Source organism: Diaporthe batatas (assembly GCF_019321695.1).
Source record: "Diaporthe batatas strain CRI 302-4 chromosome Unknown Contig00003, whole genome shotgun sequence".
NCBI classification, from domain to species: Eukaryota; Fungi; Ascomycota; class Sordariomycetes; order Diaporthales; family Diaporthaceae; genus Diaporthe; species Diaporthe batatas.
In genome coordinates this window covers 4283309-4297552 of record NW_025408550.1, presented here as the reverse complement: position 1 = coordinate 4297552, position 14244 = coordinate 4283309, and the positions used below count along the sequence as shown (strand labels likewise).

The following is a 14244-nucleotide window of genomic DNA, read 5'->3' as shown; positions in this document are numbered from 1 at the left end:
ATCTACTTGTCAGATTGTCTGCTAATGGGGTGGAGATTGCTGTCTCGGCTCTGGATAGGGCTGGCTCCAGACGCTGATCCTTCACTCGATCGCTCATGAACAAACCCGCATGCAAGAAAGAGCCCAACCTCTCGGATCTCAAGCCTGAGGTAAGCGAGTGCGTGTACGGTCAACAAGGAGGGCAATCTTGAATCTCGATCGTGGAATGCCACCATGCCCATGCTATGTATTTCTACTGTGTAGTCCCCCCTAGGAGGGGGATCTAGCATCTTATTATTGTTGCATGTGAAGCCACCCAACACCGCCCTCCCTCCCAATATGCACTGCATCTGCACAAGCACACGACCCGACCCAATCACGGGTGCCGATCGCGCAGATCTGCACAAGGAATGCCAACCACACGCGGCGCCCTAAAACGATTTGAAACGAGTCGCTTTTCCGCAGTTTTATTCGGCGCCGGCAGACGTCTGTCCCTGAGGGGCCGAGGGAACAATCCTACCTACTTCAGTAGGTAACCTGGACGCAACATATGCAGCTGGCGAGAAACAACTAGCCTCTGCCCAAACGAGCAAGAGGAGAAGATGGTGAGAAAAAGAGAAAACGACACACCCAGACAGAGCCTTGGACGCGGCCCAGCCTTGAAGCTCCATCCCGGCTCGGGCTCGGCCTGGCGGCTGACGGGCGCCACCCACGGCTCCGCCCCCCATGATCTATCTCATGGCGCGTGCCGCAATAAAATGTCCCTACCTTGTTCAAAAAGCTTCCCGCAATAGCGCGCTTATCCCCGACTGTGCGAAAGTGGGATCAACAACGCCCCGTGTGCTACCCTGCCAGCCCTGCCCGGCCGGTCGTAAGCCGAGGACTCTGGGCTTCCTGGCAGCCCGCTTCGCGCCCAATCGCCCGTGGTTGGGATCGCCTGTTTCCGCAAACGTCAATTTTCTGTCTGCGCCTGAGCGCGCAGCTGCCCCACCACCACGCATATCGTGTTCACTTCCTCGGGGGGTTTTGTGGCAGGCTGTTCCTCGGAAAGGATGCTTGTGATCGTCCTTCTTGGACGTACTAGTTCAGGGGCTGGTTGCTTTCGTGTTCGATTGCGCGTCTCCTACCTACCTGCTGCCAGCCAGCCTGGCTACCTCTTTGGTGTATGAGAGCCTCCAAGAGCCCGCCTAGGAGTGTTTGTGCCCATGCTGGGATCGTCGAGGGTGCTCAGACACATGTTCGAATTCCTCATTTCATGTAGCTTCATTCAAGTCAACAATCAGATTGCGTACAACACAGTATTTTTGTGTGGTTGGATTCACGCTTGGTCCTATATACAATCCCTTCGAATTAAAGCCCTCTCTGACCAGTCCCAGCCCTCGGCCGTGACGCTTGGAAAGTTGCACCTCTTGTTCGTCGTGGTATCGGTCCGATCTGAGCGCGATTTACTGTACACACATTCGGCTTTTCGTTCTCGTAGAGTGACCGACCAAACTGTCGAATTCAGTCCTCGGCCGGAGATAGTAGACACTAGAAGTAGTAAAATTGGCAGCTGCTGTTCGTGACTTGCCCAGGAGGACCGAACGAGCAGACTGCATGCAATAACCCGTTTTATGACGCAGCCAAACCCAGTGACAACCTTATCCAGTGTACCCGCGCGCCCCGCACAAACATTTCCAAGTGAATAAACGCCGCCTTGGTATTTCCAAAATGCACAACGCCGGTGATGGGACTCGAAGTCGATTTAGTCGGCCGCCAAAAAAAAATCATTTGCGTCGTGAGACGTCGCAACAGCCCAGACAAGGTGACCGATGATGAAATAGATCACCGAAACATCTCGCCCTGATCATTCGTCTTCGGGATCGGGATTCGTGACGCGGAATGCCCTCGGGGGCTGATGTACCCTTCGCGAATAATCCTGGTCGTCTCGAATCGTGTTGAAGCTGTCGTGACTTGCAGTACGGTATAACCCGACCTTTGGGTCGAGCCGGGGATCCAGGGGCTTCATGCTTAGTCTCCTGCTCTGGGACATGTAGCTGCTCTCCTCGTCCATGGGCATGCCGTAGCCCACGCTGGACATGGTGCCCGTCTTGGACATAATGCCGGCAGAGCTGCCCCGGCGGTGGGCCATAGAGGCAGCGGTCATCGGCTGCTCCTCCTCACGCATCTTTTTCTTGTGACGGCGGAACATGAAAGCTCCGGCGATAAAGGCTGCTACTGCGGCAATAATTCCAACCGTCAAGCCAGCGACTGCTCCTTTGCCTAGGCCTGAGCTGTCCGATTGTGCCACTGGCGTTGACACCGTCGTGACTGTCTGAATGATGACACTGCCCTCGCTCGTCACCGTCTGAACTGCTGTAATGGTTGTCGGTGTTCCTGCGGTTGTTTTCTCGCTAGTCGTTTTCGGTGTCGTTGACTGCCATCCGATTAGCCATTAGTTGACATGACACTTATGCAAGCTAAGCAATTTCAGGAAAGTGCAACATTTCATCCCAAGTCAGAACATTAGTAGACAAAGCGAGCGTCCCGCCAACCCCCCCCCCCAAAAGAAACTATTTGAAAAAAAAAAGGAAAAAGGAAGAAAAGAAAATGACAAAGTCCATACAGTAGTCTCGGGTTCGGTAGTATACGCAGACGTGGAAGTTGTGGAAGACTTGACACTGGTAAGCGAAGTGGAAGGCAAAGATATGTCGGAGGTGGTAGTCACTGAGGCCTGCACGACGGTCTCAGTCTCAGTCTCCGTGTGCATCTCAGTAGCGGTTGTCATCGCCAGTGCCTGAATCCCAGAGTCGTTAAGCGACTTTATAGACCAGACGAGATCCGACCCGATTACCCCAGAGAGAAAAGGATGTGGCGTAGGAAACAGACTCCAGGGGTTTTCACTGATGACGGCTTTCCGCGCCGGAACATGAGAGACAACTTACAGATGTGGTTTTTGATGTCGTCAAGGTGGTCTTCGAGCTGCCTCCAGCTGTGCCGGACGGCGAGGGACCCAGAGCAATGTAGCCATATGTGCCATCACCCCCACAATAGTCAGAGGGATAACCCGGGCAGGACGATTGACTTGATATACTTGTTAGCATGATTTCTTCCAGAGGTTCATGGTGCCCATGAGTGCGCTCACCAGTTGCTTGTCGAGGTCTGGTCGTCGGAGCTGGGGACAAGATTCGAGCACCAACAGTCGCTGCTTTGCAACACGGCAAAAGCGTAGCCCCCGTCTTTACACGTCCCGTAGCACAGGCCTTGTGACTGATATATCGAAGAAGCGGAAGACCCGTCCCCTGTGTTTGAGGAGGCACAGTATTCGAACTGGTACGTCGGGTCTGCAGAGGCGACCGCCAGAAGTGCCGTGGCCAAGGCGAGTATGGCCCCGGAGCGTGAGTGTCTGTACATGGCGGCGAAAGACTGCTTGCAAGCCGAACAATGGACGTTTCCAACGAGTAGCCTGCTTGATTAGTGGGTCAGCACGAGGCATCATGTGATTGTGTCAGGATATGGGCCCAAGCGGAGTGTCGTGGTGTGAGAGGCGTCGACGATGTGCGGCGGTCGAAGTGGTGGGGTGGAGCAGCAAGCAAACCGACTTACCTTTCCTCTGGGTACGGGGTGTTGATCAGATCAACGGTCGGATATCAATTGAGGCCCATTCAGCAGCATAAATATGTTCAAAGACGTGTGGAATGATTCTCAGTTGCGGCCATCCCCCAAGAGGCTCCTCCCAGTAAATTGATGGACGGTGGTGGAGCGTTGATCCGAGTCAAGGGTAGCAGCGTGGCTTGTGTAAAATACAGGCGGCGGCACAAGGTCGTGGGCCGGGGCACAGAAAGTGCAGGGCACGTATCCGATGCTCAAGCCCCGAGCAACAGCGGCGGAGAGAAGGGCCTACAGCGTCCCCGTGGAGCTCAGGATCGTCGGAGAGGGCAACAAGCAGAGAAGCCCCGGTGGCACGCCTGCAGCTCGGGGGCCGTTCGCTGTGGGCAAAGGGCCGGGAAGGCGTCGTCGAGTTCGGTCCACGGATACTCCCCCTGCGAAGGAGTTGCGGCAGCAGCAACAGCAGCAGCAACAGCACCGCGTGTATGACAGGAGGGCAAGAAGGGGGTGGGTGGGTATGGCCGGGAGGCGTAGTAACAGGAGTAGGAGGGGAGGAGGGGGAGGAGGAGGAGAAGGAGGAAGAATTAAGGTGGAAAGGCCGGAGATGGAATGGACGGATGGAATCAGGAAAAGTCGACAAGAGATTGCCCTAGTGCTCGGTAGTGGGAGCCAGGCTTGCCAGGGTGTGGTGGTGTGAAGCAGCGCAAAGCCAAGCGAAGCGAGAGACAAGGCAGGAAGGCAAGACAGGCATGCCCAGGTGAGACTTGGAAGTGGAGAGGGTGAATGGAGGCACGGAGGTTGAGGTGACCACAGTACCTGGGTACAAGACTGTGCAGCTGCAGGATTGGGAAATGGAGACCCAAACCCAAACCCAAATGGACGGACGATGTTGTGGAGAGGGAGCAGCAAGCAGGCAGATCTGGCAGCGGCGGCGAAGGAGCAGCAAGCACTGAACACTGCAGGTGGGCAGCGGGCGGTGGGCACTGAGCAGAGCTACGGTGCCGTGTGCTGCGAGGTACGGTACCTCGCCGACACGGGGCGCGAACTTTTTATCATGAGCCAAAGCACTTGCACACAATCAACTAGGTTTGTTTATGCTGCCGGGGACCCGACTGGCTTGTGGGTGTTGGCTAGCGCGGCATCACCCTTCAGAGACAGTTCGACCTTCCGACAGCCACCAGCTCGGTGCAGGGTCGCATGTGCTGGTGGGCGGGTACCTGGGCACCTGGGCACCTGAGTGCCTTGGCCGCGTACCTGGAGTGGGCAGGGGTGCCAGGGTCTTGGTGTTGGCCGTGGAAGGCAGAGAGCGGCGGCTGCTGCTGCTGCTGGTGAGTCTACACTATACACAGTAAGTACCCAGGTAGGTAGGTACTGAGGTAATAATATCTCTGGACAGGAGCAGGGGGCCAGGCCTGCCCTCTTATTATTACCACCAAGGACCTCGCTCCTTCCCGAGCCCCCACCATCGGCTCCACCGTTTTGCCTTCTGCTGTCTTGAGTCTTCAGTCCTTTTTATTTTTATTTTTATTGTCATTATTCTCTTCTTCTTTCCTTTCCAGCTGCTGGACGTGCCGCACCCTGCTCGGTGGGAGTGAAGAACCCTGGAAAGATGCAAGCACGACAGCAAGGCATGGACGTGGGGGGCTGTCTGTTGTGTCTTTCTTGTGGTGGTTCTCTGTCTTGTTCCCCCTGCTATATCTGCCAATGGCGCGTGGGTGCTTCTCTCCGTCTTCCTCTAGTTTTCCCCATACAGGTTTCGCAGTAACGTCGTCGAGGCTCAGCAACCCCTACTCCCGGTACCATTGGTCCTCTGGAGCAAATTGCGTCGACGGATGCTACCCCGTCTTGCCCGTAATGGCAGCGGCAGCGGCATGTGCTACGGAGCCTCGTCGGTAATGAGAGAGGCGGGCTGGGCTGGCTGGGCGGGCAGCTGGCGGGCAGGGACATGGAATGAAGGGGACGGGCGCACAGATCAGATCGCCGCCCGTCGAGATTGCTCACTGCCGTTTGATTGCCACGGATCCCTGCCCGCCAGCGCCCCCCCATCCCCCGTCATGTCGTCACTACACCGGCGGGCGAGCATGGTGGGCCGAACTGGCTCCGCCTGAGCTGGCCGGGTGGGCAGGTGGGCTTGGTGGGTTCGCCCGTGGGCTTGCCCGTGGGCGAGTGAGATTGGCGCCTTCGTATGTGAGTCGCGTCGCCTCCAGATAGCCTCACAAATACCCGGGTGCCACAGGCCCCGGCCCACCATACCCACCACGCCGGTTAGAGCCAAGCGCCAGAGCACCCAGGAGCCCACTGCTACCTCCCTATCAACATGGCAGTATGTACTATGCAGTCCTGGCAGTCTGGCAGTACACGGTATAACTCTGTCTTGCACATAGTCGCGCTCCCCTATCTACTACTATCCGCAGACATCCGGCGAAATGAACGAGACCCTCTGGGTTTGATTTCGGGAGCCACGGCGACATGGGCGCTGACATGCCCACCTGGGCATGATGATGAGCGTGTGTACTGTCTGGACTGGTACTATGTAGTAAATCTGAGCACACACACGGCACCACACAACCACACAGCCACATGACACAACACGATACGGCACGACGCGGCACGACACCATCACCACAGGGCACACCACCTGCCCACGCACAGCCTGACGCAGGACAACTGTTGTTGTCTTGTGTGGCTGTCCCCCTTGTCACCGTCGCCGGCTTGTAGTGTACAGTATTCTTATCTCTCGGTTGCTCAAAACAAGGGGGACGAAGCGCGACTCCGGCCGGGGTTGTCTTCGTGTTGATGACTCGCTGCCGTGATGAGACCGGGGCGGTCAGCTTCATGGCCAGCCAATTGCCAGCTTCCGGAGGCTTGAATTGACTTTTTTTTGTCCCTGGTGGACACGCACACACACACACACTACAATTCCACCGACTTCGATTTTCCATGATGGCGGGACTGTCCGCACTGGCGGGCTCGTGGTGCACAGGGAGCCCGAGTCTGCTGCCCGGGAACGTCGCACGCGCGTTCGACATGGCGACATGGCGACATGGCACCATGGGCTTGCCGCAACTGCCGTGCGGCCCACTCGCCACTCTTGATCATTTGGCAGAGGTCCACCCCAGTGGCCCGGGGCGCTGAATGCGGCCGACCGTACACCGTACCGCCGTACGAGCTCGGCCCTGACCCTTTGCTCAGCACCGAGGCAGGTGGGCTCACAGGCTGCTTCTCGTGCCTCTATCCACGAGATCGTGCGCGTCGCAGAGCCGCAGGGCCGAGGAGACGGCTGGTTGCGGCCTGGTTTGCTGGTCAAGTCTGGGTCACGTCGAGGCCGTGCAGCCAACCAACTTACATGTCTTGCGTGTGGACCGCGCGTAGGCACTATCTACCTGCCTACCTAGCCAGTCTACACTACACTACACTACATGCGGTAGATAGGCCACAACGTGGGGTGGAGGTGGAGGCTGGGGACCCAGCTGCCCTTCACAAGGAGCCTCCTTGCCGCGCCTGCTGCCGCCAGACGTCACCTCTTCCCGGTTCGCATCAGACTGGCAGGCTGGCGCTACAAGATGTTTCCGGACTTTCCAACAGCAATTGGGCCTGCAAGGCCTGATATCGCAGACCGAGGTGCCAGGCGTGCTTGGTCAGGCCCCAGCATGGCAAGGTCATCCTAGCCGTCTCCTCCAAGTACCGTTCGTCAAAGGTAACGTCGCTGAAAGGAAAAAAGAAATCTGCCCTCGGAGGCACCCCAATTATGACATGTGACACGCCGCTGGCCTCCCGTTCTTTCTGACCGGTCGATGCTTGGGAGCCCGTGCCGGACACCACTTGCAGAGTGTGAAGCTCTTCCCTGCAAGACCGTCTCCTCTCGGTCCTTGCTTTCGAGGCTTAAGGTTGGACAGCAGCAGTGCTGAAACGTACTCGAACCACACAATTGCACTTTGCCACCTCATAAACAACCGCAACCGGCCTCGCTGTTCGGCGAGGCATTGGCCGTCTGCAGCATTGTGCGACCAAGATCGAGGACGACCCCTTTGCGTCCCACAACCAACATCAACAGCAAGACTTACAAAACAGACAGCCCGCATCGGGCTGGGTTTGGGACGGGCTGCATAATGCAGCGCATCAAGGTGTCACCACTTGAGCAAAGTTTGGGACTAAACGGTCGTGCTAGGAATCCCAAGTAGCAAAGAGGGAGGCTGGAGGAGAGCACTTGAGCTTGCCACAGAGCGAGGGAGACGAGTTTCCCGCGAGACAATCCCCACGCCTCGCCAGGCCCAAGAGATCTCCCCGGCATTAGCGCTCTCGTGTACGAAGCCCACGACCACACCATCTGACCATCCGCTGAGCCTGTAGATCAAATGCCCACCCCAACCAGTCAAACCACAGCAAAGTAGAGTGCCTTTTTTCCCGCCCACTCGGCGATACGAAAACCACACGCACCAAGCACACAACTCGCAGCTTCCCACACACACACACACACACACCAACAGCCGTTAGTCCCACCTGGGAGTCTTGGACCCTACGTGAGCCTCCCAGATGGCAGGGGACCTTTGCGAGAATGCGGGGGTCCACACCACCTCTAAGCAGCCGCCCAGCAACAGTTCGCCTCAAGCGTAGCCTAGCAAGGCGCCAGTAGAAACACAAAGAAACCCCAACAGGCGAGCCAACCCCGGCGAGGCCGCGACGACGCAAAGCTTCAACGTGTCATGGAAGCAAGGGAATCAAGCAGCGGAAGCAAGCAAGCTCTCTCCTACCGCTAAGTCGTCGCGGTTGGCCTCCTCCGACAGTTATCGGGCGCGGTCAATGGTGCTGCTGCTCCAGCTGGGCAGGGGTGACCTTCCCCTGGATGAGCCAGAAGGGAGAAGGCTGAGAGGCTATAGTCCAAGCATCCACCATCATCATGGGGAATCCAAGCTCGGACGCCGTGACAAGAGAGAGAGTGACAAAAGAAAAGGCATATGAGGCCTCAGAAACCTTGACTGAAGATCATGCAGCACGGCACAAATGTTTCCGGAGCTAAATAGGTGCCGCCACACCCGGGCCCGAACTAATGGAACTGAACAGTGAGGTAGTTAGACAGGCTTGTCCACCGAGCCGGTTTGGCTCGGCGGGCGCGGCGGGGGCCTTGGCCCCGGGGGAGGATCCGGTCCGTAGTGTAAATTCCTCTCGTTCCGGGATATTGGTTGGAAGAGGAAAATCCAAAACACAGGCCGCTCAGCAAAGCTGCGGTGAACCCTGGAAATGCAGAACATACAATAAGTGCCATATGATCTGGCCTGTGCCCCTTTGGACGGCCCTGACGAGCTCTTTTGGAAGGTTCCAGGCCGGGAGATCTCCTTGGACGAAACATTGGTCAGAACGTGCCAGTGGCTAATACCGAGAAACTTCCTTGTTCCAAGTCTGAAGCGTACAGCCATTCGTGTGAATTTGAGAGTTTACCATCTGTTTCCACCGGGACGTGGGCGTGCTATCCAGGTTCATGCGCCGGGTCGCTACTGCCGGGACTTGGGTGAGTTGTCAGCCTATATCACTCTATAGCACATCTCGAACCAACCTCCTCCGAGACACCAGCGCGACCAGCTATCAGGAAGCTGTTTGTAACAAGCACCCCGGCTCGCTGGCTAGGCCGCCAGGGGCCTCATGTGCCGACCCGCCGCCGCCCCGGCAGCCTTGTGTGTGTGCCACCGTCCCAGAAACACACGGGCCGAACAGATGTTGGGGATATATGTGTCCCTTCCCACGACTGTCCTGCCCGGGAGAAACCTCGGTGGAAGGTCCCCAGCAGCTCTGACGCGGCGTTTCACCACTCGCGATCTGTTCACCCGGCCTAGATTGTCCATCGAACCAACACGAAGGAGCCGCGGAGGCCGGGCGGAGGCCGGCAGGGCCTTGGGTTTCGAGCAGACTGAATCCAGGGTTTGGAACTATCGGGATGAACCGCCCTGTTGCCATCGTGCGCGTCAACCTGAGGCAGTACGTAGGACAGGGAGGAATCCCGGGACAAGGTAGACGGACGAAGACATCTCATTCAGGCGAGCACAATGTGGAGCGTGCTTTTTTTGCTGGGCTATCGCCTGCTCACTCGGCTTGAGCGCCGCCTCTCCGCCGCAGTGTTACTATCTTTTGAACAACAATGGGCTCGCCTTGATGATCATGTTAATACCGGCATCTGGCTCTTTGGGTCTTTGGCGAAGGGGCTGGGCGCCTGCCTGACTTGCGGAGCTGACCTGAAGGGACTTGCACGGCACATACCACTGCCGGTCATACCAGGGGACTCGAGAGACTGCTCAACGAGGACCAAAATTGGTGGTCTTACAAACCACTGGATCAGCTATAACACTGCAAGATCACTGGAACCTAGGCCAGCCACATGGGTCACCCTGACAACATGATATTTGGGTATTAATAGTAGAACTTGACCTCAGTTTGAGAGGCTCCATCAAAAAGTTGATTACCATGAACTGACAGGTTGGCCTGTCACGATGTACACATGCTTGATCTGTTCAAGCTTCCTCATTGTCTCGCAAAACCAACATGACCTGCCTCTAACCTACAAGTTTGCCCTGAGCCTCAATGTACTCAGGCATGAGCTCAAGAGCCACCAGAAAAATGTGTGGGCAGAGGGGCCCAAAAAGGTGTTTAGTGACGTGAATTATTCCGCAACATTTCATACAGTGCCTCCTGCTCGTTCATGCTCGAGTAGGTGTTACCAGTGAGGTTCATAGATCTGTGCTGACCATACCCGGACCCGTAATTGGACGTCGCATTGTCTGTAGATCCGAAACCGTACCAATCCTGCTGCTGCTGCTGGTTGGTAGCTGGATGAGGCTGAGAAGAATAAGAATTGTAGGCATGCTGTGATTGTTGTGGCCGTTGTTGTCGAGACTGTTGAGGATAGGAGGCAGGTGTGTTTCCGCTCGCCCTCGATTGCGCCGAAGCCGTTGACTGGGGGCGTGCATTGAACGACTGCATGGTCGTGGACTGTTGCTGGTTCGGAGACACCGGTACATTGTAGGCTGGAGCCGAGACTGGAGATCTGTTTGAGCTGTAAGAATTGCTTTGCCTTCCATTACCGCCAGCCCAATTCTTCGAGCTGGGAGCAGCAGCCTTCCCGTGCGATAGCGTTGCGCTCTGTGACACGGGGTTTGAGAGAGGGGTCGTGCTCGGAGCCTTCGATCGAGAGTCATAGGTGCCGTAACCTGAGTACGACGTGGCGGAGCTACTAGATCCAGCCTGTTGCGAATAGGGTTCGTACGCTATTCTCGAGCTTGTCGTGTTTGCCTGTGTTGGCGTATTACCATAACGAGAATACTGATCATAACCTGGCACGCTTTCCGATGTTGTGGTAGGAGGTGGGTTGTAAAGAGAGGACGCAGCAGCTACCGGAGAAGGCTGTGGTGCGGCAGACTGCTGGAACGATGATGCGGTTTGGCGGCTTTGGGCCCTCTGGCTCTGTCTCGATTTTGTCCTTGCAACCTGTGCCACTTGTGTTGGGTTCGCAAACGGCGATGTTGTTCTTGCAGTTGGCGATGCATGGGGTCGCTTTTGGAGAGCGGCCTGAGTCAGTGTCGTCGCTGCCTGGAGCGTATCCTGCGCGATAGTGTCGTAGGTAGTTTGTGCCACAGATTGTTTGTTTCTATATTGGCTGGTCGGAGCACTTTGGCTGGTCGCCGGAGATTCTGAATACGCCTGAACGGTATTTGACGGTGTGTTGGTCGACTGCCATGAAGCGGCTGGGGCCGGATCTGTAGGGTTGGGGTAGACGGCAAGGTGTTGACCAGAGCCGGATGGCAAGCTGCGTCGTGTGCCATTGCGTGACAACGTTTGGCGGTCAGGCTGCGACGGGATTTGATCGGACTGCAAAGGCACTGGGTCTGGGTCTTGAGGCTGGTGTTGTGGTGCTGATGCACCACTATCAGCGTATGCCACATCAGATGCTTGATGTGGTGGCTGGGGATAAGTAATCCCATTCGTGGCGGCCCTTGACTGGAAGTAATCAGTATTGGGCATGTCCTCGGGTATCCCCATGCCTTGAGGATAGGAGAGACCGCCTGGGGCTGGCTGGTATAAATCCTGCGCCACGTCGTGAGCTGCCTCGGCGAAGGTTGTTGTGTCGGTTTGGTGCGGCATGACTTCATGAGGCTGGGAAGTATTAAAGCCTGGAGAGCCCAAATCAGACGCTTCTTCATCAGGTGCCGTGTCCGGCAATACTTCCGAACCTGGCATCGAGTCTGGTATGTTATTCGGAATATGAGCGGCTTCAGGTGATCCAGGATCGTCTACAGCCACTTCCGCAGACTTGGCACCAGCTGACTTGCGGGTCTGGGGGGGTGGGTAGTAACAGGCAATGCCTGCCCCAACGCACTCCTGGCACTCTGGCTTGTCTTTTGTGCACTAGAGAGAGTCAGTATCGATGCACGGCGGGAGGATTTGGGCCCTAGGCCTCGGCGCTTCCCTACTCACCTTGATCTTCTTTGCTCGGCACGCTTGACAACTGCCCCTGGTTTTCTTCACCTTTGTAGCCCGGTCCTCAGAAGGTCCCTCGCGCGGCAACGTTCTCCTCCTCTTCTTCGAGGCATTTGGACTATCGCCACTCGAGGGGCCTGAAGGTTGGGGTGTGTTGTCTTTGCTGGGATGCACGATCCTCAGCCGTTCTGCGCCATACTTGACGAGCATGGCGAGAGACTCCAACTGAAGGTCCGGAGACTGGTTGGCGAAGATATTGAATTGCTCTGCGGAGAGCGTGTCTGGGTCTATGCCGTTGTCCCGGAGCTTTTTGCTCGCCTCTTCCTGTCGACGAGCTGTCTCAAGCGGTGACAGATTGAGCAACGCGCCATTCTGAGCGCTGTCGGCTTGGGGCTGTGCAGCAACATTTTGAGCCTTCTTCGATTTTGAAGCCCGCGGTTTCTTGGGTTTGGGCGCGTGTCCGCCGTCCTGCTCGGAAGTGTTTGCGGTCTTCTTGCTCTTCTTCTTTGGCCCACCACCTGGGGCCTCGACACCGTCGGCTTGTGTCTTCCTCTTGCGATCCCCACTCTTCCGCTTGGCAGCCTCTGTCCTAGGAAGGAGCGGCGGGGGCTTGAAGAGCTCCGCAAGCTCTGCCACGGTTTTGTGCAGCGGCGTATGCTCGAGCTTGACAGTGATCGCGCGACGACTCTTCACAAAGGCTATTGTGACCGAGCCACGACAGTCAAACGCAGGCCGTGCTGTGTCTATGGTCAGCCAACAGGTCATCGACGAAGTCAAGGTCTTGGATATTGTAGCCTTCTCTTACACATGCTGGTGGGATCCTGGCCGTCCTTCCCACTAGACTCGGCCAAGCGTAGTTTGGCAGAGTGTTTTGAGTTTTGGCGCACCCATGCCTGCATCGAGTGCTTGCACAGATATGTGAATGTCCACCCTGACGAGTTCCGGGAGACGGAGCGAACAGTCCATGAGCTACCGTCCACACTGCCCAAGGACGCGATGATGTGCTTAGCGACGAGCTTCTGCAAGGCTGGGTCATCGGTTGGTTGGTTCAGTAACGTATCCATAGCTCGGATCTCGCGTGTTGCTGGGGAAGGAGCGCCATCTTGCATAGGCGCGGGTGGTGCGGCGCCTGGGGTGCCTCCAGCAGACTGAGACTCGGCGACTTCGTTGTCGTATTCTTGTACATTGAAGACAACAGTGGAGTTGAATTCGAACGTTGCTGTGATGTGCTCGGCCTTTGTGTCTGTGACCTTTGCGTTGCGGAGCTGTGCAAGCTCCAGGGCGAGGTCTTCAGCCGAGGCGCAGGCGTGGTCGGGCTCGGGCGCGTCGAGTAGGAAGGCGTCCATGGTTGCGACTGCGGGGGAAATTGAGGCTCAAGTTCGTAGTCCCATCGGTGACCTCGTCTCGCGCCCTCGCCGAATGCCCGACGGAAGTCGATATTTGCGCAGACCGTCGCTCTGGTCGGCAGGCCAGGGTGAGGTTGGGCAAGGCGTGTGGCAGCGGCTGGAGAGCAAGTCGAAGGGTTGGGTGAAGGAGAGAAATGTTCCGCGTTTCCATGCGCGCGAAGGTCACTTGACAGCGAAGGGCTGGAGAATTGTACCTAGTTGCCTAGGTAGGTACCTAGGTACCTAGTTGAGTGGTTGGTTGACTAGCGCGCCACGGTGCAGTGCACCGGCCGGGGCAGGGCTGCCGGGGTCAGTCCAGGCAAACCCCCGCAGGCGCGTAGGCGCGCCTCGGACCCTGATCACTTACACAACCTTGTTGCAGTATCTACCGTACCGGCACTTTCCATGAAGATAGAATTTCGGTCATCTTTGATGACGGAGATGAAGGAGATGACTGCGAACTCCTGGAAACATCCAAGTGACATAAAAGACTTCCCCCTCAGTTCTGACAAGACATCCGCTGAAGCCCAACTAGCAAAAGTACCTGGGCACCTAGTTACCTAGGTACTCAGGTAGGTGCCCAAGGTACTCAAGTACTTACTCAAACAGCATGGCGATCTGTACTCTGCTACGTATGTGCATGCTGTCCCAATCGGTTACATGGGGAAGAGCGTCTCAACACTGGTTTTCAGTCCAACATCTGACTCTGAGATCCGCGTTTGAAAATCTTGCCCTAGATAGAATCCAGACACCCTTCAGGTTGTCTTGCAGGGCTGTACTAGGCCCTTGGAGTAAGACACTCACGGCCATGGCCCAGATGGTAATATGT

The 14244-nt window shown here is 56.7% G+C and overlaps 3 protein-coding genes across 3 annotated transcripts; 1 reads left to right on the top strand and 2 right to left on the bottom strand.

Annotated features, from left to right (window-relative positions):
* Positions 1-614: 614 nt before the first annotated feature.
* On the bottom strand, positions 615-4556 carry KVR01_003296 (uncharacterized protein). The gene is made up of 5 exons (XM_044793220.1): positions 3565-4556; positions 3104-3424; positions 2904-3042; positions 2585-2692; positions 615-2395 (listed from the first exon to the last, which is right to left on the bottom strand). The coding sequence occupies exons 2-5, from the start codon at positions 3370-3372 to the stop codon at positions 1826-1828; spliced, it is 1086 nt and encodes a 361-aa protein (XP_044648311.1). The 5' UTR covers positions 3373-3424; positions 3565-4556; the 3' UTR covers positions 615-1825.
* Positions 4557-5176: 620 nt separating this feature from the next.
* On the top strand, positions 5177-5675 carry KVR01_002715 (uncharacterized protein; the record flags this gene model as incomplete). Its single annotated transcript, XM_044789699.1, has 2 exons — positions 5177-5278; positions 5349-5675. The coding sequence occupies 2 exons, from the start codon at positions 5177-5179 to the stop codon at positions 5673-5675; spliced, it is 429 nt and encodes a 142-aa protein (XP_044647730.1).
* Positions 5676-9408: 3733 nt separating this feature from the next.
* Positions 9409-13568, bottom strand: KVR01_003603 (uncharacterized protein). Its single transcript, XM_044786996.1, has 3 exons — positions 12836-13568; positions 12028-12767; positions 9409-11958 (listed from the first exon to the last, which is right to left on the bottom strand). Exons 1-3 carry the CDS (start codon positions 13374-13376, stop codon positions 10204-10206), a joined length of 3036 nt encoding a protein of 1011 aa, XP_044648618.1. The 5' UTR covers positions 13377-13568; the 3' UTR covers positions 9409-10203.
* Positions 13569-14244: the final 676 nt, after the last annotated feature.